The sequence below is a fragment of the Myxine glutinosa genome, chromosome 4, assembly GCF_964187855.1.
Source record: "Myxine glutinosa chromosome 4, kmMyxGlut1.1, whole genome shotgun sequence".
NCBI lineage: Eukaryota > Metazoa > Chordata > Myxini > Myxiniformes > Myxinidae > Myxine > Myxine glutinosa.
Window position 1 is genome coordinate 125,574,636 of NC_136264.1, and position 25,773 is coordinate 125,600,408.

Here is a 25,773-nt window from a genome sequence, read left to right on the forward strand (position 1 = left end):
TTCGTTTTATTCGTAGCTTAGCCACCATGGCAGTGTAGTTAATGCGACTCGCTTTATAAAATCTTTCCTGAAGGATCGAGAGAAATATTTGCCACGTTGGACGACGTGTAAAGGAGATTTACATATTTCGTTTGCATTGAAAATTAATCCTGGAACGAAGGGGGAAAAAAAGTAAAACAGGTGGGAGGACTTCCGGGACGGTGGTGGTGGTTTGCGAGTTGCGACTTGCGAGCGCGGGAGATCGGGTCGGTTTAGCGATTTGAGATTTTCCCGTCCACATCGGAATCCGATAACATCTGCCTTGGTGATGGCCGCTATGAAGGTGAAGCAATGCGTTCCAAAATGCACATGTCCTTGCAAGTAAGGATGTTGTGGTATTGTTAAATTTATATTCGCGTGTAATCGATGGAGATTGTGGGACCTCCGGTTTGGCGTGAATCGGTCGTACTAGGCCGCGTTTGCAGATTGCTTGGTGTGACGTATACAAATGATGACGTGATTTTAGAAGGGCTTCGGGTAACAATCTGTGGAGTCGAAGTTTTGAACGGATTGAAGACGCCAGTGGTGAATCCTTATGTATGTTGAAGAAACATGGGGGTTTCATTCGCTAAAATCGGGCGGGTGTTTTACCACGTTCCGAGGGTTGAGTAAATATTATGGGAAGTGGTTGTCTGATAACAACGATCTCGTGATGGTAATGCCTAATGGAAGGTTCCACAGCGTTTCGCGCCCCACACTCGTGCGAGTTCTTGGTGTCGCAAGTTCTTTAGTCTTTTCGCTTATTCAATTCTTGCGCCAAAATCTCTCGAAAAAGTTTTTTTTATTTATCGCAGCACCTCAAAAATGTTATTGTACGTACAGTGTAGCACAATGTATAATGGAGCTGAGACCATTGTGATACACTGTGTGTATCACCCCAACTACCCACCTTGCTCTTTTATGGGCTGAGTATCACATGTTAGCACATCTGTGGTGACGTGGCAAGTACTGGGCACGACCTTGGATGGGTGGGACATGGCATTGGAGGGACTGTGACCCTCATTTCAGAAGGTGTTGGGTTGGCTGACTGGCTAACTCAGATATTGGACTTTCTGACAGGTGCAGGCGTGGGACTGACCACTGTCTGACAGGTGCAGGCGTGGGACTGACCACTGTCTGACAGGTGCTGGTGTGGGACTGACCACTGTCTGACATGTGCAGGCGTGGGACTGACCACTGTCTGACGGTCCAGGCGTGGAACTGACCACTGTCTGACAGGTGCAGGCTTGGGACTGACACTGTCTGACAGGTGCAGGCTTGGGACTGACCACTGTCTGACAGGTGTAGGCGTGGGACTGACCACTGTCTGACAGGTGTAGGTGTGGGACTGACCACTGTCTGACGGGTGTAGGCATGGGACTGACCACTGTCTGACGGGTGCAGGCATGGGACTGACCTCTGTCTGACGGGCGCAGTCGTCTGATTGACAACTGTGTGCCAAGCGCAGACCTGAGACTGACTGACTGATGGGCACAGATGTTGGACTGACTGGCTCCGGCATTGGGTGGATAGACAGACTGAATGACTAACTGACTCACAGGGCAGGTTTCTGACTGATGGAGGATGCAGTCGTCAGAGAGACAGACATATAAATGGACTGACGCAGGCTTCGGCCGGACGGCTGACTGACTGGTGGGTGCAGGGAATGGGCTCCTGACCAACTCGTGGGACAGACGCCTAACCCACTGACGGGCGCAGTCGTCTGATTGACAACTGTGTGCCAAGCGCAGACCTGAGACTGACTGACTGATGGGCACAGATGTTGGACTGACTGGCTCCGGCATTGGGTGGATGGATGGATGGATAGACAGACTAAATGACTAACTGACTCACAGGGCAGGTTTCTGACTGATGGAGGACGCAGGCTTCGGCCGGACGGCTGACTGACTGGCGGGTGCAGGGAATGGGCTCCTGACCAACTCGTGGGACAGATGCCTAACCCACTGATGGGTGCAGGCGTGAAACTGACCAGAGGATGTGGGCATTGAGTTAATTGACTAACTGAATGACTGACCAGAGGGCATCGCATTCACTGAGCGATGCGTATAATTGACCGAATGGCAGTTTCTGGCATATCATTGAAGTGACATGTGCTGCCCTCTCATTGACCGAGTGGCAGATGCTTGCATTTAATTGATCGAGCTGTGGGTGCCGCATTAGGCTGGTGCTGGCGTCCTCACTGATGGGTGCAGGTGTTGAACTGATGGGTGTTTGCTTCGCGTTTTCACCACCCTTTCTGTCCATGTCTAGGAATCCCAGGAAGGGGATGGTGTTGGGGACGATAACCACGATCCCCATTTCGAGCCCATTGTGTCGCTGCCAGAGCAGGAAACCCGCACATTAGAAGAAGATGAAGAGGAACTATTTCGCATGTAGGGTTGAACGTTTCTTTCATCTTACGTTTCCACCTCATCACGCTTCCTGCATCCTCTTTCTTTGCTTCATTTGTACCTTTTGCTTCGATTTCTTCCTCTGTTATAGTCGATATTTCCCTCCCTTTTTATATCTCACCCATAACAGGAGAGCCAAACTATTTCGCTACGCGGGTGATATGGACCCCCCTGAGTGGAAGGAGAGGGGCACTGGTGATATGAAACTTTTACGCCATCGTAATCAGAACACCATCAGACTTCTCATGCGCAGAGACAAGACCCTTAAAATATGTGCCAATCATTATAGTAAGTAATTGTGAGTAGCCATTTTGTAACCTTGAATGGTGTTCTCAGTAATCTTTGGAGTGGCGCTTGTTTGTGTTGGTTTTGTGTTGACGGTGGGGTTGATATTAACAAACGAGCAAAAATGTGCGATATAAAATGGTTGCATCCACTGTGTGGTTTTGAAGCTTATTGGGGTTGCCAAGGAGATCAAACGAATCAAATCTCATCTTTTCACCTCGATCTCATTTGGTCCTCTTTTTTTTTTTCCCCCCCAACTGTGGAATCAACTTCCACATCCTCTTCTATCTCGCTCTTTCCTCCAGGTCTTCAAGACAGCTGTTCACCACCATCCCAGATCATCCCCAATCCAAATCCATTATTTTTTCTACCTTCGTTAACCTTCCAATTTTCTCTCCTTGGAGTTTCCTTCTTTATCCCACTTGTCCACCCATTGCATCTTCTCCTGCCACCCAATCTGCCCTACACCCATTGTTTGTCCAAGTTTCCTTCTATCTTGGCCTTCAACTCTGCTGTTGGTGTCCACCCCCCTCCCCCCCTCTTTCTATTGCTCCTTTTTTGTGTGTCTCTGCTGTTACTTTTGCGTAACCTGTTTTTGTTTGCTACGTCCTGATCCGCTCAGTGTACTAGCTCTTTCACAAACCTCGACTATGTATACAAAAAATCCAATCGACAACGTATTTCCACCTTACGTACTTATGGAAAATAAAATAAACCTACACCCTTTGGCACCAAGTTCAACCTCCATTGAGTTTCCTCGTAAATTGTGCAGAGGCAGCCATGGCAGGGCTTTGAGAGTCTGATTGGCTGTGAGACGTGGATGATGTAATTGTTTTTTTTTAACCAATCAGGGAAGCACAGACAAGACTTTGTTGCCTTTACCAAATTTATTATGAAATTGCTTGACTTTGCTGTTGAAGGGTGTGTCGTTTCCCATAAGCACTTAAGGTGGAAATGTCTGATCACATGAAGGAATTATTCGTTTCTGAAATTCAAGTTTAGTTACTCTTTAATAGCTGTTGATTATCACCTCCATCAACCTTCCTTTCCCACCCACCCCCCCCCCCCCCCTCTCCCATTTTCCCCATCCTCCTTCCCCCACCTCACTCCTCCATCCCCCACCTATAACCATTTTTGCGGTCTCTCATCCTACCAGTCTTTCCTGGGATGGTGCTGAGGTCAAACGTGGGCAGTGACCGTGCATGGGTGTGGAGCACACCCGCAGATTTTGCGGATAATGAGGCGCGTCCCGAGACCCTGGCTGCAAGGTTCCTCAATGCAGAGAGTATGTGCCTGCGCTGCTGTGGGAGGGGGGTGCTGGTGTTACATTTTGCCTCCCTATTTATTTGTCTGTTACTTATTTAGATTTTCTAATGTTGTACTTGGAGATGGTCGGTCATGTTTCATGATGACTGTCATTAACAGAAGCAAAGCTCTGTTTAACAACTAGCCTTCATTCCCAATGGACTTCCTTATCCAGTTTGTTTCCCTTGTTACATTTAAATTCCCAGATGCTCAGAAATTCAAAATGAAATTTGAGGAATGCCAAAAGATGGTGGAGGACGTGAATACACGTGGAAGGAAGGGTAAGAGAGATGTTCTTGAACTACTGCTTCACATCATAACCTCAAATTTGCACAGATACTTAAACTCTCGTTGTGTACTTTTATCCAGATTGAATACTGTACTCTGAATGTACTTATGACACAACCAAGCAATACTTAATACATACAACCTAATAAAGGGGAAACCAAGCGCAATTTTTTTTCTTTTTTTTCTGCAAACCATTGAAAATCATTAATAACGGTCTAATTTGTAGGGGGGGGGGGGGGGGGGGGGGAATTGAATTTTTTTTGCCAATCACAAAGTGCTGAAAAATCCCTAAAGTATTGATTTTCACCATTGATCCAAATCTACCTTGATCCAAATGGAGGTTTACGTAGAGAAACAGTGCATGTCGTTCTCGGATTCCAGTACTAAATCCATCGTCAGTAGTAACTCTGAAGGTTTTCAATATTGTCGTGCGCACCCTTCGGTTAACACCAGGGCTCGCGGATGGACCAGAACGGAATTACTGGAGGCGACGACCAAACATGGATTTGGCTATAAAACGCGGGAAGAAGAAGGGAAGTGGAAGCTGTGGTAAAAGCACGTACCTGTGGAAGGCGAACGAACTCAAACAGAACCAGATTTGTGGGGAATGAAAAATAATACAAGGGTTTATTGCAATAAAAGGTAGGGACAGGAAAACGCGATACTATATAAAAGTCCTAAGTTGGGATCCCACACACCTCACTTCAGAAACGAGACACAGGAATGAGTTATGAAAAGAATTGTCTCGTCGTGTAATGCAAAATGTTCTGTGGGTGCGGCCTTATCTTGTCTGTAGTCTTGTCCGTCGTCGTCCCACGCGGCTCCCTCCGTCCGCCTCCGAGCACCAATCCAAAAGCACCATGCATCCAACGCACCAAAAGCACCACGCGTCCAACGCAGGCTATTGAGCTCCACACAAGGTCGGTCTCCAACACGAGGCACAAAGGGACAGGCACGGAGAGATTGCAGGAGGAGAGGAACAGAGCCAACAGGAATCCAAGCCAAGCGCAGCGCGAAGCACGATCCAAGCCACGAGGGAAGAGAAGGATCCAAGTCAAGCATGATCTGGCGAAGAGAGCTAGCTTCAATGTCGTCTCTGAGAAAAAGCACCCAAATCGGTGCAGCACCCCCTTATATCACTTCGCCTGGTGCCGTCAGACCGAAGCTTCTTGTCGTTCCCCGAACTTTCCAGCATCTTTCCTCCAATGAATCCCCTCCCCCTCATTTGCATCCTCGTGCCTCCGGCGCTGATTGGCTGAGGTTCGCGCCTTCCGCACCAACCAATCACTCGTTCCCTGTAGCGTGGTGATAGCTCGTGTCACTCTCTGGTGCTAGGCCTGCCCGAGGTGTAGCTGGTTGCGGCCCATACGGCGGTGCCCCGAGCTGGCCTCTTGCCTGTTTCTTCCGAAGTCATTGTCAGGGAAGGGAATTTAATTACTGTGTGCACTACAGGGCCTCTCTACGTGTTTATATGGGTATGCACTGCCATAAGGGACAAAGGTTTGATTACCAGGTGTGACACACAAGGGCTGTTATCTTTAATCCCTATCACTACCTAGCACACGAACATCCTGGTATGTTCACAAGCAGACATCTTAACCCGACAAACCGGGCTACACACACAGAACCTATTACAGGTAGATTCCCTATCGCGACAGACGAAGCATGTTACCTATTCAGATCTACCTGACTCTAGATATTGCTTTACCCTACCGACATAACAATATGTTCAAACTGATCAGTGGGATTGTGAATGAACTATTGGAGAGAATTAGTGACAAACGCTTTTGGGGGAATTACAGAGCTGTATCGTTTTGACTCCCATGCCAGCAATTCAGACAAGGATGGCGACATTGCAACAGTTGGGGAAGATGTAAATGTCTGTCTCATGTTCACTACAAATTGGTAGGTTTTGTTTTTCCATTAAATTGATGGTTTGTAAGGGTTATTGTATTAACTGATAAATCAGTTAGTTGTATTCCTCCTGAAGAAATACGTTACAGCACGGACACTGCACAGGCACACTCGTACATCGCCGATAAAATGGGCAACGAATGCTTTGTCCCACCGTTGCAGGCTGACCCGGCCCGGTGTCCTGTATGTTGCAGGATCGTCCCATTTCATACATTGCCGGGATGCCATTTGTGTCTGTGGTTGTGCCGTGTCCCACTGTCGTGTCCGTGCCATGTCCCACTGTCGTGTCCGTGCCGTGTTCCACCGTCGTGTTGATGTACCGTCCCAGTGGAGGGGGTGGGGGGGATTGTGCTTGGAGGGAGGGGGTGTGGGGTGGTGGCAAAGTGAGATTGGTTGCCGACAGGCCAACACAGGTGCTTGATTCACCGCTCAAATCGCCCGTGCACACGGTAGCTAGGTAGAGATGGTCTTAGCTTCGAGCGACTGCTGTTTCTTCTGCTTAAATCCAGGGAATTGCATCCTCTCTCAATCGTGGTGGATAACCACAAGATCTAGCTCTCTGTTGTTTCATAACAGTGCTCTGTAAAATGTTTCGAGCACAAATGCAAGCATCTTGTAGGCCTGATCCACACTTGGGTATTTTGGACAAACCTCATCCAATTTCTGGCAAACTTTGTGATGTGTGCGCTTGGGAGCGTGGGACACTCCCAAACGCACACAGCATGAAGTCGAAGCTTTGTGGATCGGAGGAGGAAGGGGTTTGGCCGACGCTCCGCGGGTTGGTCGCTGATACGGGTACGACTTCGCACCACCCTTAGCGTTTCCGCTCAAGGCCTCGAAGACCCATTCGCCGACCGCCAGGGTTCGAGGGTTGTGTGAGGGAGACCAGAGCTCAGTACCAGCCAACGCACCACACTACATTTTTACTTTCGTTTATTAGTCCCCTACCGGTGTACACCGGAGGGGACTATAGGTTTGCACGCCGTCCCTCCGTCTGTCAGTCCGTCACACAAAGAACAGCTTTCCGGACTTTTTTTTCTAAACGCTTAATGCTAATGATTTCAAACTTGGCACATGGTTTCCTCATGATAAGTTACAGGTCAAGTTCAAACGTCACTACGTTTCGATCATTTTTGACAAAGTTATGGCACTTTGAACTTTGGGAATTCTGATCATTATGATGATCCTTAACTCAGTGCCATTTTAAGTTTTAATTTCCTTTAATGGCGACATTGCGACATCGCCTTTAATGGCGACATTAAAAACCTATTTCTCTGCAATAATAGGACCGATTGAGATAAAATTTTCACCATATGATGGACTCAGTCTGTAGAGTATTTTAATTGTAATTATAACGTCACAGGTCACGTGGTTTGGCCGCCATATTGTTTTTTGTGAAAACACGAAAACCCCTTTTTCTCTGCAACGGCTGAACAGATCGAGGCCAAACTTTGCAGGCAGAATCGAATACCCGTGACAAACAAAAAAGCATGACGTCATGCGTCACATGGTTTCAGAGTTATGACGTTTTTAAGCATGAACCTTTAAAACCGAGCCCCTCCCTCATTTTTGATCCAATCAAGGGGAAACTTCACAGATCTGTTCAGCATGTCAGTCTACTAAAATGTCCTTTTGGAATTTGCGATAGGGCACGTAGTTTGGCAGATATCGTTAATTAAACGAAAATATTTTTTTTAAATGGATATCTCTTGAATCGCTAGTACCTCAGACCGAGAGTTGGTAATCTATATATATAAAACACAGTGTGTGTGTGTGTGTGTGTGTGTGTGTGTGTGTGTGTGTGTGTGTGTGTGTGTGTGTGTGTGTGTGTGATGTTACCGATAGACTCCGAAACGGAGAGGCTCACGTGCTTGATATTTGGCATAGACATGGCCATTGAGCCTGGAACGAACATGGCTGAGACCATATTTGACGAGATCCATATTTTTTATTCATATTTACCTCAGCGCATTTCAGCGAAGTACCCGCTAATCTCAGCCAGTGCGAGCAGCTCGCTGATTCGCTCAGAGCGATCACGTGATGTTCCATCCCGCCACACGTCACACATTTGCACGTGATTCAGGGCGAAAAGCCATTGCGTTTTTCACCTTTATGCGACCGTGTTTTGTGTCGATTTTGTGCGATATGAATTAAATTTTAATTCATATTTCGTGTTTACGAATTCGAATACGAAGGATTTCCCCTTTCCCCTTTCGATTTCGAATACGAATCGAATACGAGCTTGAGTCGAGAGGGCGAATGTACGGGTTGGGAATGTACGGGTCTCCCCTCCCCCACCCGGCAATGCCGGGTACTTCTGCTAGGATCACGTGATGTTCCAACTTTGCCGCCATAATCTCACAGTTATGCGTTCGCACGTAATTCAGTTTTTTCACATTTCAGCGAGGAACATTGCCATTCACACCACATAGGTTTTTTTTCACTTTCATCTGATATTTGTGATTTATTTCAAACAAACTGTATTTCCCATCTACACGTAATTCATCTAACCCTAACCCTAACCCTAACCCCCCACCTTCCCACTCCTCCCTCCCCCCACCCTCCCACTCCTCCCTCTCCCCACCCTCCCACTCCTCCCTCTCCCCACCCTCCCACTCCTCCCTCCCCCCACCCTCCCACTCCTCCCTCCCCCCACCCTCCCACTCCTCCCTCCCCCCACCCTCCCACTCCTCCCTCCCCCCACCCTCCCACTCCTCCCTCCCCCCACCCTCCCACTCCTCCCTCCCCCCATCCTCCCACTCCTCCCTCCCCCACCCTCCCACTCCTCCCTCCCCCCACCCTCCCACTCCTCCCTCCCCCCACCCTCCCACTCCTCCCTCCCCCCACCCTCCCACTCCTCCCTCCCCCCACCCTCCCACTCCTCCCTCCCCCCACCCTCCCACTCCTCCCTCCCCCCACCCTCCCACTCCTCCCTCCCCCCACCCTCCCACTCCTCCCTCCCCCCACCCTCCCACTCCTCCCTCCCCCCACCCTCCCACTCCTCCCTCCCCCCACCCTCCCACTCCTCCCTCCCCCCACCCTCCCACTCCTCCCTCCCCCCACCCTCCCTCCCCCCACCCTCCCACTCCTCCCTCCCCCCACCCTCCCACTCCTCCCTCCCCCCACCCTCCCACTCCTCCCTCCCCCCACCCTCCCACTCCTCCCTCCCACTCCTCCCTCCCCCCACCCTCCCACTCCTCCCTCCCCCCACCCTCCCACTCCTCCCTCCCCCCACCCTCCCCCCACCCTCCCATTCCTCCCTCCCCCCACCCTCCCATTCCTCCCTCCCCCCACCCTCCCATTCCTCCCTCCCCCCACCCTCCCATTCCTCCCTCCCCCCACCCTCCCATTCCTCCCTCCCCCCACCCTCCCATTCCTCCCTCCCCCCACCCTCCCATTCCTCCCTCCCCCCACCCTCCCACTCCTCCCTCCCCCCACCCTCCCACTCCTCCCTCCCCCTCCTCCCTCCCACTCTCCCTCCCTTTCCCCCCTCCCCCTCCCCCTACCCTTCCCACTCCCTTCTCCCTCCACCCTACCCTCTCCCCACTCCTTTCCCCTCCTCTCCCCCTCCCCTCCCCCTCCCCCTCCCTTTCCCCCATGCCCCTCCCTTTCCGCCCTACCCCTTCCCCATCCCCCTCCACCCTCCCCTCCCCCTCCTTTCCCCCATGCTCCTCCCTTTCCCCCCTACCCCTTCCTTTCTGCTCCCCCCACCCCTCCCCTCCCCCCTCTCCCCTCCCCCCTTCTCCTCCCCTCCCCCCTGTTCCCCTCCCCTCCCCCCTGTTCCCCTCCCCTTCCCCCTTCCCTCCCCTCCCCCGCCCGGCAATGCCGGGTACTTCTGCTAGTAATTTATATAATTCACACAGTGCAATACGTGCAGGCCGCTGCACGGAGCGACCTTGCGGGCTTATCAACGAGGCGAGGCGTGACACACGTGTCTCAGCATACCTCAGATCAAGTTTGAAAACCAGCATCAACCGTGCATAAATTTGCATATTCGATCATTTTTGACAAAGTTATGGCACTTTGAACTTTGGTAGGGGACATGTATTGCAGCGCAATACTCAGAATGCTTGTTTCTCCCTGTGTCTGTATATGAGTCTGACTGGAGGGTCCCTCATTTAGGAATTTGTTGTATTGTTGATCCCTCATTTGTTGTATTGTTGTATTGTTGATTTGCCTGTCTGGTATGTTTATTTGTACAGTCCTCCCCCACGTGTGCCAAAGAGATAATCCCACCAGGTTTGGCTTGTACGTCTCAGAGTAAAGCTCGTTTTGGCCATCTGTCACCCTGAGGTGTTCACTACAGGGTCAACACATTATGTGGCTGACCTCCTCTCCAGACACACTCCCACCCGCAATGATGTTGTCATAGGTGCCTTCATTATTACTTCATACGTCGACAAGTAGAATGCTTGATCCTGTGGAGGGAGACCTCAAGGGTCTTATCCCAAAAGACCACTTGCTCAAAAGTTCATTGAATCGCTTTATTAAAATAGTCATTTGAAAAAAACATGGTACCAAAGTTACTATGTGTGTGCACACAGAGAGAGACGGAGCACGATGCCATCATAGTCTGCTCTAACTAACAGTCTCAAGAAGCAGTCTTAAATATTCCTTCATGATCCCAAACAGGGGGGATGGATATTTGCATAGCTGTCTGAACCCGAGGGAGTTGAAACACATCTCGATAAAACAGTCTTGATAAAAATGGAAGTCTGTTTAACATTTCACCACATGCTGCAAAGGAAAGATATGCAGATTGCAAAACAATGAGCAGGGTAAGGTTGCATTCGAAGTTAATTAACCTTTGAAAAGTTACAATGGTCTGTTTGACCTTTGGATGAGTTACAGAGGGCGTGCGAATCAGGGCATTGTTTTAATGTAGATGAGATCATGCATTTTGCAATGGGGGTGGGGAACAGGCCAGACATTTTGGCACTAAATGTACTTTGAAACCTCCCTTCTGCTTCGTGTCCTTCAAACTAGCTCATTTGAACATCCATTCAATATATATACACATCCAACAATATTTCCTAATCATCATGTATGTAACGTGATATGAATCATAGTATGTAACATTGTACAGATTAATTCACTATTGGGAAGACTTGGTTCAAACATCGTGTTGAAATGTTAAAGCACAATATATATATATATATATATATATATATATATATATATATATATATATATATATATATATATATATATATATATATCCCCAACTAGATCCCTTTATATAGAAACATAATAACAAAAAAACTGCACCAATCGATTTACCATTGGCTTGTTTCGCAAGCAAGAGATGGTTTGACTGCTTCTGCAAGAGCCCAACAGTGCACGATTTTCTATCCTGATAAATGAATTTCGGTCAGAATGCGGGTGATAACTCACCTACTCTATTCTGCTTATAATTCCTCCCACAATCAGTATGCAATTGTTTGATCTGGGCATAAATTGGTCGAGAAAAGAAAATTGATGACGTCATCGGTCATGTGGTTCGGTAGCCATATTTTTACGGGGTAGTCCATAGGGCATTGCCGTCTGGAACAGCGTTTGTCTGTCGGTCCGGTGTATGTAAGTATGTACAGTCGTGGCCAAAAATATTGCATGTAAGTATGTACAGTCGTGGCCAAAAATATTGGTGCCCTTGCACTTTTTTCAAATAATGCACCATTTCCAGAAAAATTTTGAACTTCAAAAGTATTTTGGTATCTACATATTGTTGCGGAACCCAACGTCGGCCTATGGTTCCCCTTTGAGGGGGGATTAGTCCCCTCGTTTGTGACTGACCGACGTGGTCCCTGAAGCTGCACCGCGACCTCTGGAAAGGCTGGTGCACAGCCCCGTTCGTACCGCGGACAGATGTTACTTGATTGCCGAGCGGTGTTTAGCAACCGCAGCACGAACTGTTACCAATGACTCGACCCGATTCTTACCGTTGGCCAAAATCGTGCCACAGGTGTCCAATGAGGGAAATCACAACGACGACGGATGTAAGGGAAAGAAAGGCAAAGGTAGGAAGAACAAATCTAATTTATTATTATTATTTACACATCAAAATAACCAAGGAGGAGGAAGGATAAGAAAATAACCACAGAAGAAGAAGAAGAAGCGGACACAGTGAAAATGCTAGCTTATCTAAACAGGCTTAACTTATACCCCATGGACAAGACAAAGACAGACTACAAGCACACTTACACGGGGGATGATGACAGGAATGGCAGGAGGTGGATGGCTGGAGGGAGAGGAAGGCACGGAGCTGGCTGGAGCTTGACCCCGCACGGGACGTCGGGCTGGACCTCGACGGCCACCGATGCCACCGATCCTGGTTCCCGTGGGGTAACGGGTCGGAGCTGCCTGGTGGAGCCAACGCTGCCTGGTGGAGTCAAAGCTGCGTGGTACTGCTCCTGCTTGCTCTCAGGACTCTCTCTCAACTCTTGCTCTCAGGACTCTCTCTCAACTCTTGCTCTCAGGACTCTCTCTCAACTCTTGCTCTCAGGACTCTCTCCGTAGCTCATCTCCAGCGCATCTGGACTCATCTCTTGCGCGTCTCTCTTGGGGGCGTCTCTTATCTCCTCTCCTCTCTTGCGCGTCTCCCTGTGGGGGCGTCGTGGTGCGGGTTATATAGGCCACGCCCTTCAACCTTCGCGAACCTACTCGATGGTTCTCCCCACGCCCTCTCAAAGCCAAACCCCTCGTTCTGGGTTGGCCGGCAAGGGCTGGCTCACTCCTCCCCTCTATGACGAGGTGGAGACATGCCTTTCTTCTCCGAGCCGACCGCGTGCTCAATGGAGGCAAATGCAGTTGGCAATAAAGGCTTTGGGAATGGGAATGAAAGGGAATCTACTCTATTTGAATTCGGTGCAATGGAGTATTAATTAATGGAAGACAACGCCTTAACCTAACACACAGAATAAGGAAATAACTACCAACAAGGAGGAAATCTATGATTGGCTAACGTGATTGTATATGACCTAACTAAGGGACGCCCTTTGACCTTTATACACAACTGGAGGAAGGAGGGTGATATTTTTACAACAATAAAAAAACACAATTCTCATTTCCACAACAATATGTTTTTCTTTTGTTTGCAGTGGAACAAAACAAAAAAAGGTGAAACAAATCACTAAATCTTAGCTTATTCCACACACTAATCCTAAAATGGCCCGGACAATATTTATTATTGGCACCTTTTAGAAGTTGTTAGAAATAATTAGATTTCAAGCAGGTGATTCTCCTTTACTTTGGAATTGAACTCACCTGTGGTGAATTGCAGGTGCCTGCTATATGAAAATCACTCATTCAACTAGTTTGAATGGAGAAACGGAGTCATTCTACTGTTTTGTGTCACTGTGTGTACCGCAATGAGCATGGAAAAAAGAAAGAAAACCAGAGAATTGTCTGAGGTCAGACACAAGATTGTACCCAAAACCTGGTGTTGGCTTAGCGGTTAGGGTGCCAGCTTGGGATCCTAGGATCCTGGGTTCGAATCCCGGTCGATCGCTGAATTAACACTAGGGGGGTTGACTCAGCCTGTCATCCTTCCGAGGTCGGCAAATTGAGTACCGGCTTGCTGGGATGAATGATCACGGTGTGTACCCCGATTTAGAATAGGTACACCGTATCCCTGCACATCGTAAGAGGCGACTAAGGGTTGGCGTCAGGAAGGGCATCCGGCCATAAAAAAAGCATTGCCTCAAACAGGGAACCATGATTGTCATGGGGCCCGCAAGGCTAACCCCCGCTCTAGCGGGGAAAATGGCCTTAAAACGATCATTCATTCATTCATTCATGGACAATCTCAAGGCCACAAGTCCATTTCCAGAGACCTTGATGTTCCTTTGTCCACCGCACACAATGTTATCAGGAAATTTAAGGCCCATGGCACTGTAGCCAACCTCCCTGGACGTGGTTGCAAGAGAAAACTTGATCGAAGATTGCAGCAAAGGATTGTTTGAATGGTGGAGAAAGCACCTCAATCACCTGCCAAACAGATTCAAGCTGACCTTCAGACACAAGGTACGACAGTTTCAACTCACACCATCCGTCACCAACTCAATGAAAGGGGGTTCCATGGTAGGAGACCCAGGAGGACCCCACTGCTGAGAGAGAGACATCAGAAACCCCGACTGGAGTTTCCCAAAACACACCTGAACAAGCCAAAATCCATCCTTCTGGGAGAATGTCCTGTGGACAGGTGAGACCAAATTAGAGCTTTTTGGTAAAGCACATCATCTCTATGTTTACAGAAAACAAAATGAAGCCTTAAAAGAAAAGAACACCTTCCCTACAGTCAAACATGGAGGTGGTGGTCGAGGCACTGCTGTCTCGAAGCAGACTAGTTAACCCCTCCCAGCCCTTTTTGTTCTGTGAAGACAACTTTTTACATTTGTCTTGTTTCAATCCAATGGACTGGTCGTTCTGCTTTTGTTTTCTTTGTGTAGCCCCCACCTCGAATAGCCGTCTGGCTTTGTGGCGGGCAATATCCCATTTAAAAAAAAAAGGTTGAGTGATGTTTTGGGGTTGCTGTGCTGCCTCTGGCACTGGGTGCCTTGAATGTGTGCATGGCATCATGAAATTCGGAGATTACCAAGGAATTTTGGAGTGCAATGTTCAACCCAGTGTCAGAAAGCTGGGTCTCCGTCAAAGGTCATGGGTCTTGCAGCAGGACGATGACCCCAAACACACTTCAAAAAGCACCCAGGAATGGTTCTAGCCAAAATGCTTGACTGTTCTGAATTGTCCAGCAATGAGTCCAGATCTGAATCCCATTGAACACATGTGGGGAGATGTGAAAACAGCAGTTGGGAGAAGGCACCCTTCAAATCTGGGAGAACTGGAGCAGTTTGCATAAGAAGAGTGGGCCAAACTGCCAGTAGAGAGGTGTATGAAGCTCATTCATGGTGACAGGAAGCGCTTGACTGCAGTTATCTTGTCCAAAGGCTGTGTGTGCTACCAAATATTAAGTCAAGGGTGTCAATAAGTTTGTCAATGGCATTTCTTTTTACTCCCGCCAGGGAGTAATGCATTCGCTCGTGTGTGTGTGTGCGTGCGTGTGTTTGTGAACAAGATATCTGGAAAAGTTCTGAACGGATTTGGATGAAAGTTGGTGGGATGATTGCACTTGGGATAAGGAAGAATTGATTAGGTTTTGGTGAAGCTCAGGAAATTATTCCGGATCCAGGAAGTTTTTTGGGGAATTTTTTGTTCCGTTTTCCTTTAAAAACCATTTTCTCTGCAATAATTGGACCGATTGAGAGCAAATTTTTACCATAGGAGGGACTCGGTCTGCAGAATATTTTAATGGTAATTATGACGTCACAGGTCACGTGGTTCGGCCGCCATATTGTTTTGAGTGAAAAACACTAAAATCAAATTTTCTCCAAATCGCGTGAACAGATCGAGGCCAAACTTTGCAGGCAGAATCGCATACCCATGACGAACAAAAGTCAGCGAGTATGACATGCATCACATGGTTTCAGAGTTATGACGTTTTTAAGCACAAACATTTAAAACCTAGCTCCTCCCTCATTTGTGATCCAATCGAGGGGAAACTTCACAAATCTGATCAGCATATCAGTCTACTAAAATGTCCTTTTGGAATTTGCGATAGGTCACGTGGTTTGGCAGATATCGTTAATTAAACGCAAATAATTAAAATATTTATATCCCTTGAACCACTTAATTGATTGATGTGAAACTTCATACTGTAGTAGAAGTCATGAAGAGTAACAAGTGTGCAAAATTTGAAGATTATTGGATGTACGGTCTGGAAGCTGGAAGTTTTTATTGTGTGAAGAAGAAGTCTTCGCCTGTGGACGATTAATTATAATTAATCATTTGTTAATCATATTCATAATCATATTCATTTGTTAATATACCTCAGCCATTGACAAATCTGGAATTATAATTTTAATTGAGGTTCAAATTAAACCGGGACATTGTGTCAAACGATGCCTGCAAGTCTGTACATGTGATAAATAATTAAAATTATAATTCCATATTTGTCAATGGCTGAGGTATATTAACAAATGAATAAACAGATTTGGCAAAATTCGAACTTTTTAAAAAAAGATCGCATATTCACCCAGGGTTGTGAGGCTGAAGAAGAAGAAACCTCGCATGGGCTTCCCAGACCAAAAAATAATTCTGGCTCTGCGATTTTCAGGTTTATTTATCTATATATCTACATATCTGGGCAGTGTCTGTTGTCACTGAACTACTCCCTGAAACTTTTATTTCCGTGGTTGTGAAGAGTTTTTAATAACGTGGCTGTGAGGTGTTTTTAATTTCGTGTTTTGTGGCTGTGAGGTGTTTTTAATTTCGTGTTTCGTGGCTGTGAAGTGTTTTTAATTTCGTGTTTCGTGGCTGTGAGGTGTTTTTAATTTCGTGTTTTGTGGCTGTGAGGCGTTTTTAATTTCGTGTTTCGTGGCTGTGAAGTGTTTTTAATTTTGTGTTTTGTGGCTGTGAGGTGTTTTTAATCTTCTGTATACAACAACAACAACACAACATGCCTTTTAAGGCCATTTTCAATGCTGGAGCGGGGGTTAGCCCAATCCATATGTGAGCGTAGTCTTATATATATATATATATATATTGTTACGGACCGCGGATAAGATGTTGGTTTGCCGAGCGGATGGCACCGCGGCCGAACAGTTACCCCGACTAACCCGATTCCTGAACGTTGGCCGGATCGCGCCACAGATATTCAATGGGGAAAAGACTAAAGCGAAGGATGTGAAGAAGAAGGAAGACAAAGGGTAAGGAATACCAATATAATTTATTACTATGTACAGGATTGAAAGAAACCAAGTAGTGTAGCAGCATAGCAAACCTGTTGTGCATTTTGTGATACAAGCACCAAATTTGGTACACTAGTAGACTATCATATTATGAAAAGATCTGGATATTGGGCCATCTCAGATTCAGAGATTTGATTTTTGCAAGATTTCGATTCGATTGGGATCGAAGAGAACACCTTCTTCGTCTTCTGTACAGTGAAGTTGCCAGCCCTGAATTCTCTGGCTACATCTGGGTGCTTCATTGGGAGTGCAACCGTGTCCCTCAGGTGAACAGGGACCCACCTGGCATAGTGTGTGTGGTCTAAGGCATGGAACCATGGGACCAGTTCCGTCAGGGCATCAAGGTACGTCGTGAATGAAGCCTGCCGCAGAGAACGCACGTAGACCAGTACCAACATCTCTAGTTCCAGCACAGTTGCCCAGTACTGAAAGTTGGGAATGTCTTCTCCTCTGGTGACACCAGTCTTCGAACTCAGGCAGGTCTTCTGCATCATCAGCATATGTCATACAGTGGCGTTCATACGCACGGTGTTGCAGGATGTGCAGTGCCGCTGCAGTGATTTGATGAGCTCTTCTTGTGCGGGTGACGTGGGCAGCTCGTAGGAAGGAGTCGGCCGTCCCTGGCGTTGCAATCTCAGCTTGCAAAATCTGCAAATCTTGCAAAAATCAAATCTCTGAATCTGAGATGGCCCAATATCCAGATCTTTTCATAATATGATAGTCTACTAGTGTGCCAAATTTGGTGCTTGTATCACAAAATGCACAATTCTTTTGAATATTTGGGCTAAGCCGCCCCACTAAAGGAAGAAGGAAGGATAATAAAATAATTTACAGAAGAATCAGAGACACAGTGCAATTATTAACTTATACAAACTTAATTAATACCCAGGGACAAGACACACAGAACAAACTCACATACACAAAAGGATGGAGAGGCAGGAGGTGGATGGCTGGAGGGAGAGGAAGGTCCAACGGGTACTGCAGCACGATCGGCCCGTTTAGCAGCCGCCGTTCCTTCGCGGCCCTGCTCAAAACTGCCGTCCAGGCCCCAAGCTGCTGTTGTTGCTGCTGTGGCTGTGTGGACGTCGCGTGCTCTTTTCAGGACTCGTCTCTCTCGTCTTGTCAAAGCTCATCTGCTTCTGTAAAAGCTCATCTGGTCCAACCACTTCTGTAAAAGTTCATCTGGTCCAACCACTTCTGTAAAAGCTCATCTGGTCCAACCACTTCTGTAAAAGCTCATCTGGTCCAACCACTTTGTAAAAGCTCATCTGGTCCAACCACTCAACTCAACAACCACTCAACAACAACAACTCCTTGCTTCTTGCGCGCGCGCTTTTATAGCGCGTCAGGCGATCAAGCCGCCGGCCTTCAGGACACGCCCATCGGTCAGCTCGCCTCGGCCCTGATTGGTCGGCACGGCCCTCTGGCTCCGCCCTTGATGATGATGGGCGGGCATGCCCTTCTTCCCCGAGCTGAGCACATGCTTAATGGCGGCTTTGGGGCGAAATCAGCAACCCACCGCTGTAAAAAACCTGGCAAACTGCCCAGTGCGGTTGGCAATGGAGACTTGGAGGGGATGTAGCTGGAAATGGAGATTTTGGGAATGGGAATGAAAGGGGATCTATCTGGTTTCACTTGGTGCAATGGAGTGTCATCTTAATGGAAGACAAGGCCTTACCCTAATACACATAATAAAGATATAACTATCAACAAGGGGGAAATCTATGATTGGCTGACGTGATTGTTTATGACCTAATTATGGGATGCCCTTTGACCTTTATACATAACTGGAGTAAGGAGGGTCCAGAATAAAGCAATAATAAAAAACAATAAAAAAACACAATCCTCATATCCACAACAATATATACATATACTGTATATATATATATATATATATATATATATATATATATATATATTGTTACGGAACCCAACGTCGGCCTCTTTCCCCCTTATCGAGGGGGGATTAATCCCCTCGTCTATGACTGACCGACGTGGTCCTGGGGGTATGACGTCACGCCCGCTCAGCGCTGGGTAGGGTATTAGGCCCACCCGTCCTATGACCTAAATACCAGCGCCTCAGTACGCAAGGAAATACTCCCACTCACGGCCGCAGCGTAATGGATTGGTTGCGCCGAGCGAAGCGAACTGCGGCGTGAGCCGTTTATCGAAGGGGCTAAACCCGATTCATATGCGTTGGCCGAATCGCGCCACGTACACTCAATTTGGAAATCCCTAAAGCGACCGAATGAGAAAGAAGGAAGGCAAAGATACAGAAGAACAGATATTTATTAATTATTTACACAACCCAAAGAAAAGAGAGCAATCAAGGTAATATGCAGGGAAATGGAAGGAGCAGAAGACACAGTGCAATTTCTAGCTTATACAGACTTATACCCCAGGGACAAGACACACAAAAACAAACTCACGTACACAAAAGGATGGAATGGCAGGAATGGGTGGAGGGATGAGAAGGTTCAGGTTCGTGCAAACGGCAGGGCTGGAGGTGACAGCTCCGACTCCTCGCACTCTGGTTCACAGAACGGGCGACAGGGAGATCCGAAGACCGCGGCACGTCGATGTTCGCGTGCACGCACTGGTTGTTCTTCAGTGCTGGTTGGTATCGCGAGCAGGGTGTGCCGATTCTCATTCGCTTTCCTCTCCACGTGTCTCACTCTCTCCTTCTCAACTGAGCTCAACCTCACTGCTCCTCCTCCACTGAACTGAACAACTCCACTCAACTCTCTCCCGGTGGACTGCCAACTCTCTGACGCATCTCTCAAAAAGGCTTGCGCGGGCGCTTTTATAACGCGCTTCGAGATCAACCCGCGCCACGCCCGTGATGGTATCTCACCAGCCCTGATTGGCTGGTGGGGGCTCGCTGGCTCCACCTTCCGATGACGAGGGGCGGGCAACGCCCTTGTTCGTGGGCTTGACCGCGTGCGTAATGGAGTTTGGGGTGAAGAAAACCACCCAATGCACTGAGAGGATTGGGGAAGACTTGAAAAGGGATTCTATCTATCTCAATTCGGTGCAATGCAGAGTCAATTAATGGGAAACACAGCCTTAAACTAATACACATAATACGGAAATAACTATTTAGAAGGGTATATGGTGGCCAACGTGCATGTATATGGACTAAGAGGACGACCTTTGACCTTTACACACAAAACAGAGATATTTACAAGAATTCATTACACTTACAGAGGGTGATATTTACAACAATTACACAGGATTCTCAAATCCGCAACAATATATATATATATATATATATATATATATATATATATATATTGTGAGAGACCCCCCGGTGAAACCACCTTTGTTCTCACCCAAATGAGTGCCCCGCCCACCACTGACGTAACCTCCTGGGAGCCTCACGCGATTGGGAGGCGAGTCGGGACGTGATTGGTGGAGGGTCAGAGAGCGCGGCCGCCATCTCATGATACGGACGCAGCTCGGAGGTTCGAGGCCTCGAGGCGAGGGAACTTTCGTTACGCCTCACGACAGCGAGTTGTGCTGATCGTTTATAGTTATGGATTGTACGAGTGAGTGATTCCGGAAGAGAACGAGTGATTCCCGGAGATCGTAGATTGGAACTGTGAGTCCTATATTGCCTGCTTCGTGTTGGAGCTCCTGGCCGACCGTTCCTGGCGGCCTTGTGTGGTATTCCATCCTGGTATCCTTCGAGTCCCGGAGCTCGTCGATTGGAGCCGCGAGGATCTGACCTGCGTCTTGTTGGAGCGTCTGTGGCCGACCGTTCCTGCAGGCTTGTGCAGGCTATTCCATTTGTTACCTTTCATGGTTTTTGTGATCGAGCCAATAAAGCATCGTGCCTTACCCCTAGAAGGCCGATTAAAACACAATTGTGTTGATTACGTCTCTTTTGTCCACTCCGTGGATTACTTGAAGCCCGGACATTCACGTCCGTATTCCGTGCTGGGAACATTTACCAGGCGGGATCGCGACAAATGGGGGCTCGTCCGGGATCTTGGCCGGTACCCCCTTGCCCTCCTCGAGGTCCGGAGTGACATTTTTAAGGGTCCAGTGACCTGTGTGGTAGTACCCTACTACCCTATACCCGGGGTCTCCTTGCTGATTGGCAATGATGCCATAGCCAGGGAGGAGTCATTGACTCTGACCTGTGGGGGGGTCCCTAGAGCCCAGAGTAAACAGGCGGAGAGAGTGGCGGAGTCAGACATATCTTCACTCTGGCCCGAGGAGCCTAGCGCCTCGACTCCAGTTTCCGACGGTGACGTTGCGTCAGCTGAAGTCCACCCGAGCCTCCCGTCAAGCCAACCTCAGGTGCCGTGCTCCTCAGGGACCGCTCCCGCCATGTCGCGATTCAGCAGGAACGCTAATGCTAAGGTATATGTGGGAAACCTGGGCAATGGAGCAGCGAGAGCCGAGCTAGGGAGGGTCTTCGGGCATTACGGACCACTCCGCAACGTATGGGTTGCTCGGAACCCACCTGGATTCGCAGTTGTTGAGTTTGAAGATCCACGAGATGCTGAAGATTCGGTCAGAGCCCTTGATGGAAGGTTAATTTGCGGATCGCGGGTGTGCGTCGAGATGTCGAATGGCATGTCGCGGCGGCCTCGTTTCAGACGCCCTTTGGTCCGCAGGCCGTTCGACCCGAAAGATCGATGTTACCAGTGCGGTGAAAGGGGTCATTACGCATATGACTGTCGTTCTCGACACCGGAGGAGAACCCGCCGCTCTAGGTCTCGGTCCGTTTCCCTCCTGTAAATGTTTCCCCACCTTGAGTTTGGCTCCCTTGTTTCTCTATTGTGCTTTGGGTGAAGTGTAACTCTTGTGGGGTAGATGTTAATGGGGTGTATGGTGTTTAATATTGTGTGTGAAAAAAAAAACAAAACTGGTTCATTGTTTACCCTGTTAACGCCTGTTAATTGCCTGTTGCGTTAATAAGTGCGTTATTGTTGCGTTATTGTGTTGCGCCATTGCGTTGCGTTGTATTGTTGCGTTGTTTCGTTATTGTTGTTAACAAGTGTTAGTAATTGTTAATTGCGTTAATTGCCTGTTAGCAATTCCCGCCATCATCTTGCCATGTGATTTGCACCTACTACAAATACTGGTTTTAAAAACGCCGTCTATTCGACGGGGTTTTTACTTAGGGGGGGAGGACTGTGAGAGACCCCCCGGTGAAACCACCTTTGTTCTCACCCAAATGAGTGCCCCGCCCACCACTGACGTAACCTCCTGGGAGCCTCACGCGATTGGGAGGCGAGTCGGGACGTGATTGGTGGAGGGTCAGAGAGCGCGGCCGCCATCTCATGATACGGACGCAGCTCGGAGGTTCGAGGCCTCGAGGCGAGGGAACTTTCGTTACGCCTCACGACAGCGAGTTGTGCTGATCGTTTATAGTTATGGATTGTACGAGTGAGTGATTCCGGAAGAGAACGAGTGATTCCCGGAGATCGTAGATTGGAACTGTGAGTCCTATATTGCCTGCTTCGTGTTGGAGCTCCTGGCCGACCGTTCCTGGCGGCCTTGTGTGGTATTCCATCCTGGTATCCTTCGAGTCCCGGAGCTCGTCGATTGGAGCCGCGAGGATCTGACCTGCGTCTTGTTGGAGCGTCTGTGGCCGACCGTTCCTGCAGGCTTGTGCAGCCTATTCCATTTGTTACCTTTCATGGTTTTTGTGATCGAGCCAATAAAGCATCGTGCCTTACCCCTAGAAGGCCGATTAAAACACAATTGTGTTGATTACGTCTCTTTTGTCCACTCCGTGGATTACTTGAAGCCCGGACATTCACGTCCGTATTCCGTGCTGGGAACATTTACCAGGCGGGATCGCGACAATATATATATATATATATATATATATATATATATATATATATATATATATATATATATATATATATATATATATATATATTACAGCAATACCCCGTTTTACGCCATTTCGACCTACGTCAAATCCGACTTTACGCCACTCTTCTCGAGTAAATTTCAGCTCAGCGAACGTCATTATGTGCGACTTTACGTCACTCCTACATCATAATACCAACGCATACCAATACGAACGCATACCAACGAGCCAGCTGCTGATATAGGAGAAGGCGAAGTCTTTGTTCCAGGATCTTCTGAAGAAGTACCCGGAGGATAAGGACACAACCTTCGTTGCAAGCTCTGGATGGTTTGCACGCTTTAAACGGCGCTTCAGCTTGCACAACGTCAAGATTCAGGGCGAAGCCGCAGCTGCCAACACCGTAGCCGCCGAGGAATTTCCTGCCACATTGAAGATCATTGAGGATGAGGTATTCTGGCCCAAGCAGATCTTCAACGTCGACGAAACGGGCCTTTTTTGGAAGAGGATGCCCGACAGATCCTTTATCTCGAAGGAGGAGAAGACCATGCCAGGCTTCAAAGTCGCGAAGGAGCGGCTAACGCTAATGCTTGGGGATAATTGCACTGGCGACTTTAAGCTGAAGCCGCTCTTGGTGTATCATGCGGCGAACCCCCAGGCACTTAAGAACATCCCAAAGGCGTCTCTTCCCATAATTTGGATGAATAATATGAAGGCATGGGTAACCGTCATAATTTTTGAAGAATGGTTCATCAATCATTTCATCCCGGCTGTCAAGAGCTATTGTCGAGAGAAGAAAATTCAATTTAAATTGCTGCTCATTTTGGACAATGCACCTGGCCATCCCACTAACCTCGGTGATTTCGACCCCAATGCGAACGTGGTGTACTTGCCACCCATGACCACATCGCTCATCCAGCCTATGGACCAGGGTGTGATAGCGCTTTTTAAGCGCTACTATCTCCGCCACACTCTTCGTCAGGCTGTCGATGCAACGTCGGAGGAGGAAGGCATCAACATCCGGCAGTTTTGGAAAAACTATAACATCTACCAGGCAGTGCTTAACATCAATGCTGCATGGTTACGGTGTTTGTCTTCATTTTAAGGCATTCTTAAGGCATTATGCCCGGTTTACGTCAAAAATCGAGTTACATCACGGCTTATGGAACCAATTAATGACGTAGGCCGGGGTATTGCTGTATATATATATATATATATCTGTGCAGTGTCTGTCTTGTGTTGTCTTGTCTTGTGTTGTCACTGAACTACTCCCTCAAACCTCCCTCGCATTCCTCCCTCAAACTTTTGTGGAATCGTACTATTCCAACTTGACCCACGGTGGGAGTATGCCTCTACTGAGTGGCGTTCTAGTTATTTTCTGATTTTAAAGGATATACCAAGTTCTGAATCAAAAACAAAGTTTCTGTAATATTAATAGTGAAATAAAGAATTGTGGAGACCAAATACTTTTGTCAATTTCAACTTGTTTTCGAGAAAATTGTGAGTTCTTTGAAAAAAGTGCAAGGGTGCCAATATTTTTGGCCATGACTATGTATGTATGTCGCTCACAAACGTCCAACAATTAGAGCTGAGGATCTGGTCACATGATAAGGGGACAGCAGATACTCCACTCCACTCAGCAGATCCTGGCCCAGATCCACCGTTGTTAACTATCCGTCTTGTTTATTTGTTTTTCCTTAACTTGCCTTTTCTAAACAAGTCCAGATCAAATTTGCACCACTTGTATTGAAAAGAGAATCCTGCTAAAGACTGTTCAAACATCCTTCTTCGTTTGGAATTGTTGCAAATCCACCCTTATCGAATATATGAATGATGTTAGGTGTTTTGACTGCCTTTTAGTGCTATTTTCCCTTTTAACACGACTCTCGTGTTGCCTTCACAGACAACAGCGATAACATCTTAGAAAAACTGGAAAAATTGACAGTGATCGAATCTGCAAAGGAGACTGAAAATGAGGAAGGAGCCGATCGAAAGGTTGACGAGGCCAAGGGTGAGACGCCCACCAGGGACGAGACCGGACTTGATGCTCCGGGCAAAGTGGAGGAAGCCGAGGGTCACACAGACACCAAACAAGAGACCAAAGGGAGCGAAGCGGTCAAGCCGCAAAAGCCTGCCGGGGACGTATCGGCCGGAGGCGCCACTTCGAACCCAGTGGCAGTCTCTCCAACCAAGGGTGACTAGTCTGCCTATATGGGTCATTGCCCAAGTTCCTGTATTTAAGGGTGGTTGATGTTCGTTTATTTTTTACTGGAGTTAATTAACTGGTTTGTTTCTTTTGCCTTCCTCAATAAATAGTACTTTTGCAAGTTATGTGCAGCCACTCCTGGCCGTTCCTCGTTTTTTTTTTTTTTTTTTTAAATCTCTGACCTGTTTTTGAAGCAACATTTATCTTCCTTTACTATTTAGTCATGCAAGTTTTTCAAAGCTCTCCTCGGCATGGCATTCATGTTTCCCGCAGTGATAAGGTCTCCATACCATGACACTCTCATGTTTCCCACAGTGCACTGGACAAAACATGACACTTGATGTTTTATTTATTATTTGCAGAAAATAAATACACAATTAAGTCTGAGAAGATCAAGTAGTGTGTGCGGTAACTTTTGGGACACTGTATACATACCTTTTACAAGTACATCTATCGAGGGATGCTCAGATGGCGTAGGGAAACGTATAGTCCCCTCTGAGCCATCTTACTGGGGTTCAAATCCCGACCCGGCTATAAACTCATCTTGGTGTTTCACAGGCAGAGCAAGGCATCATTGTTAAGCTGGTAGACTTGTCTGCAAGCACTAGTTGCCAGAGATGACCCTACAGTATCCTTCGTCAAAAGTTGGTGAGTTATCACTGGCACCCTGAACAAAATAAACTCTGACTCAAAGCGCCTCTTTTTTTT

At 47.7% G+C, this 25,773-nt stretch overlaps 1 protein-coding gene across 3 annotated transcripts; it reads left to right on the plus strand.

Annotated features, from left to right (window-relative positions):
• The first annotated feature begins 66 nt into the window (after positions 1–66).
• On the plus strand, positions 67–25,200 carry RANBP1 (RAN binding protein 1). 3 transcript variants are annotated; one of them, XM_068113340.2, is made up of 6 exons: positions 67–322; positions 2,290–2,411; positions 2,560–2,717; positions 3,871–3,999; positions 4,226–4,300; positions 24,763–25,200. In XM_068113340.2, exons 1-6 carry the CDS (start codon positions 308–310, stop codon positions 25,059–25,061), a joined length of 798 nt encoding a protein of 265 aa, XP_067969441.2. In that variant the 5' UTR covers positions 67–307; the 3' UTR covers positions 25,062–25,200. The 3 variants fall into 3 exon arrangements, with proteins under 3 accessions (XP_067969441.2, XP_067969440.2, XP_067969439.2); XM_068113339.2 differs by having other exon boundaries at positions 203–360; XM_068113338.2 differs by lacking the exon at positions 67–322 and adding an exon at positions 402–576.
• Positions 25,201–25,773: the final 573 nt, after the last annotated feature.

Coding starts and splice junctions, on each gene's coding strand:
- RANBP1 (XM_068113338.2), top strand. CDS start 406: ATGGAGATTGTGGGACCTCCGGTTTGGCGTGAATCGGTCGTACTAGGC. Junction 2,412..2,559: donor GAAGAGGAACTATTTCGCAT/GTAGGGTTGAAC, acceptor CACCCATAACAG/GAGAGCCAAACTATTTCGCT. Junction 2,718..3,870: donor AATATGTGCCAATCATTATA/GTAAGTAATTGT, acceptor TCATCCTACCAG/TCTTTCCTGGGATGGTGCTG.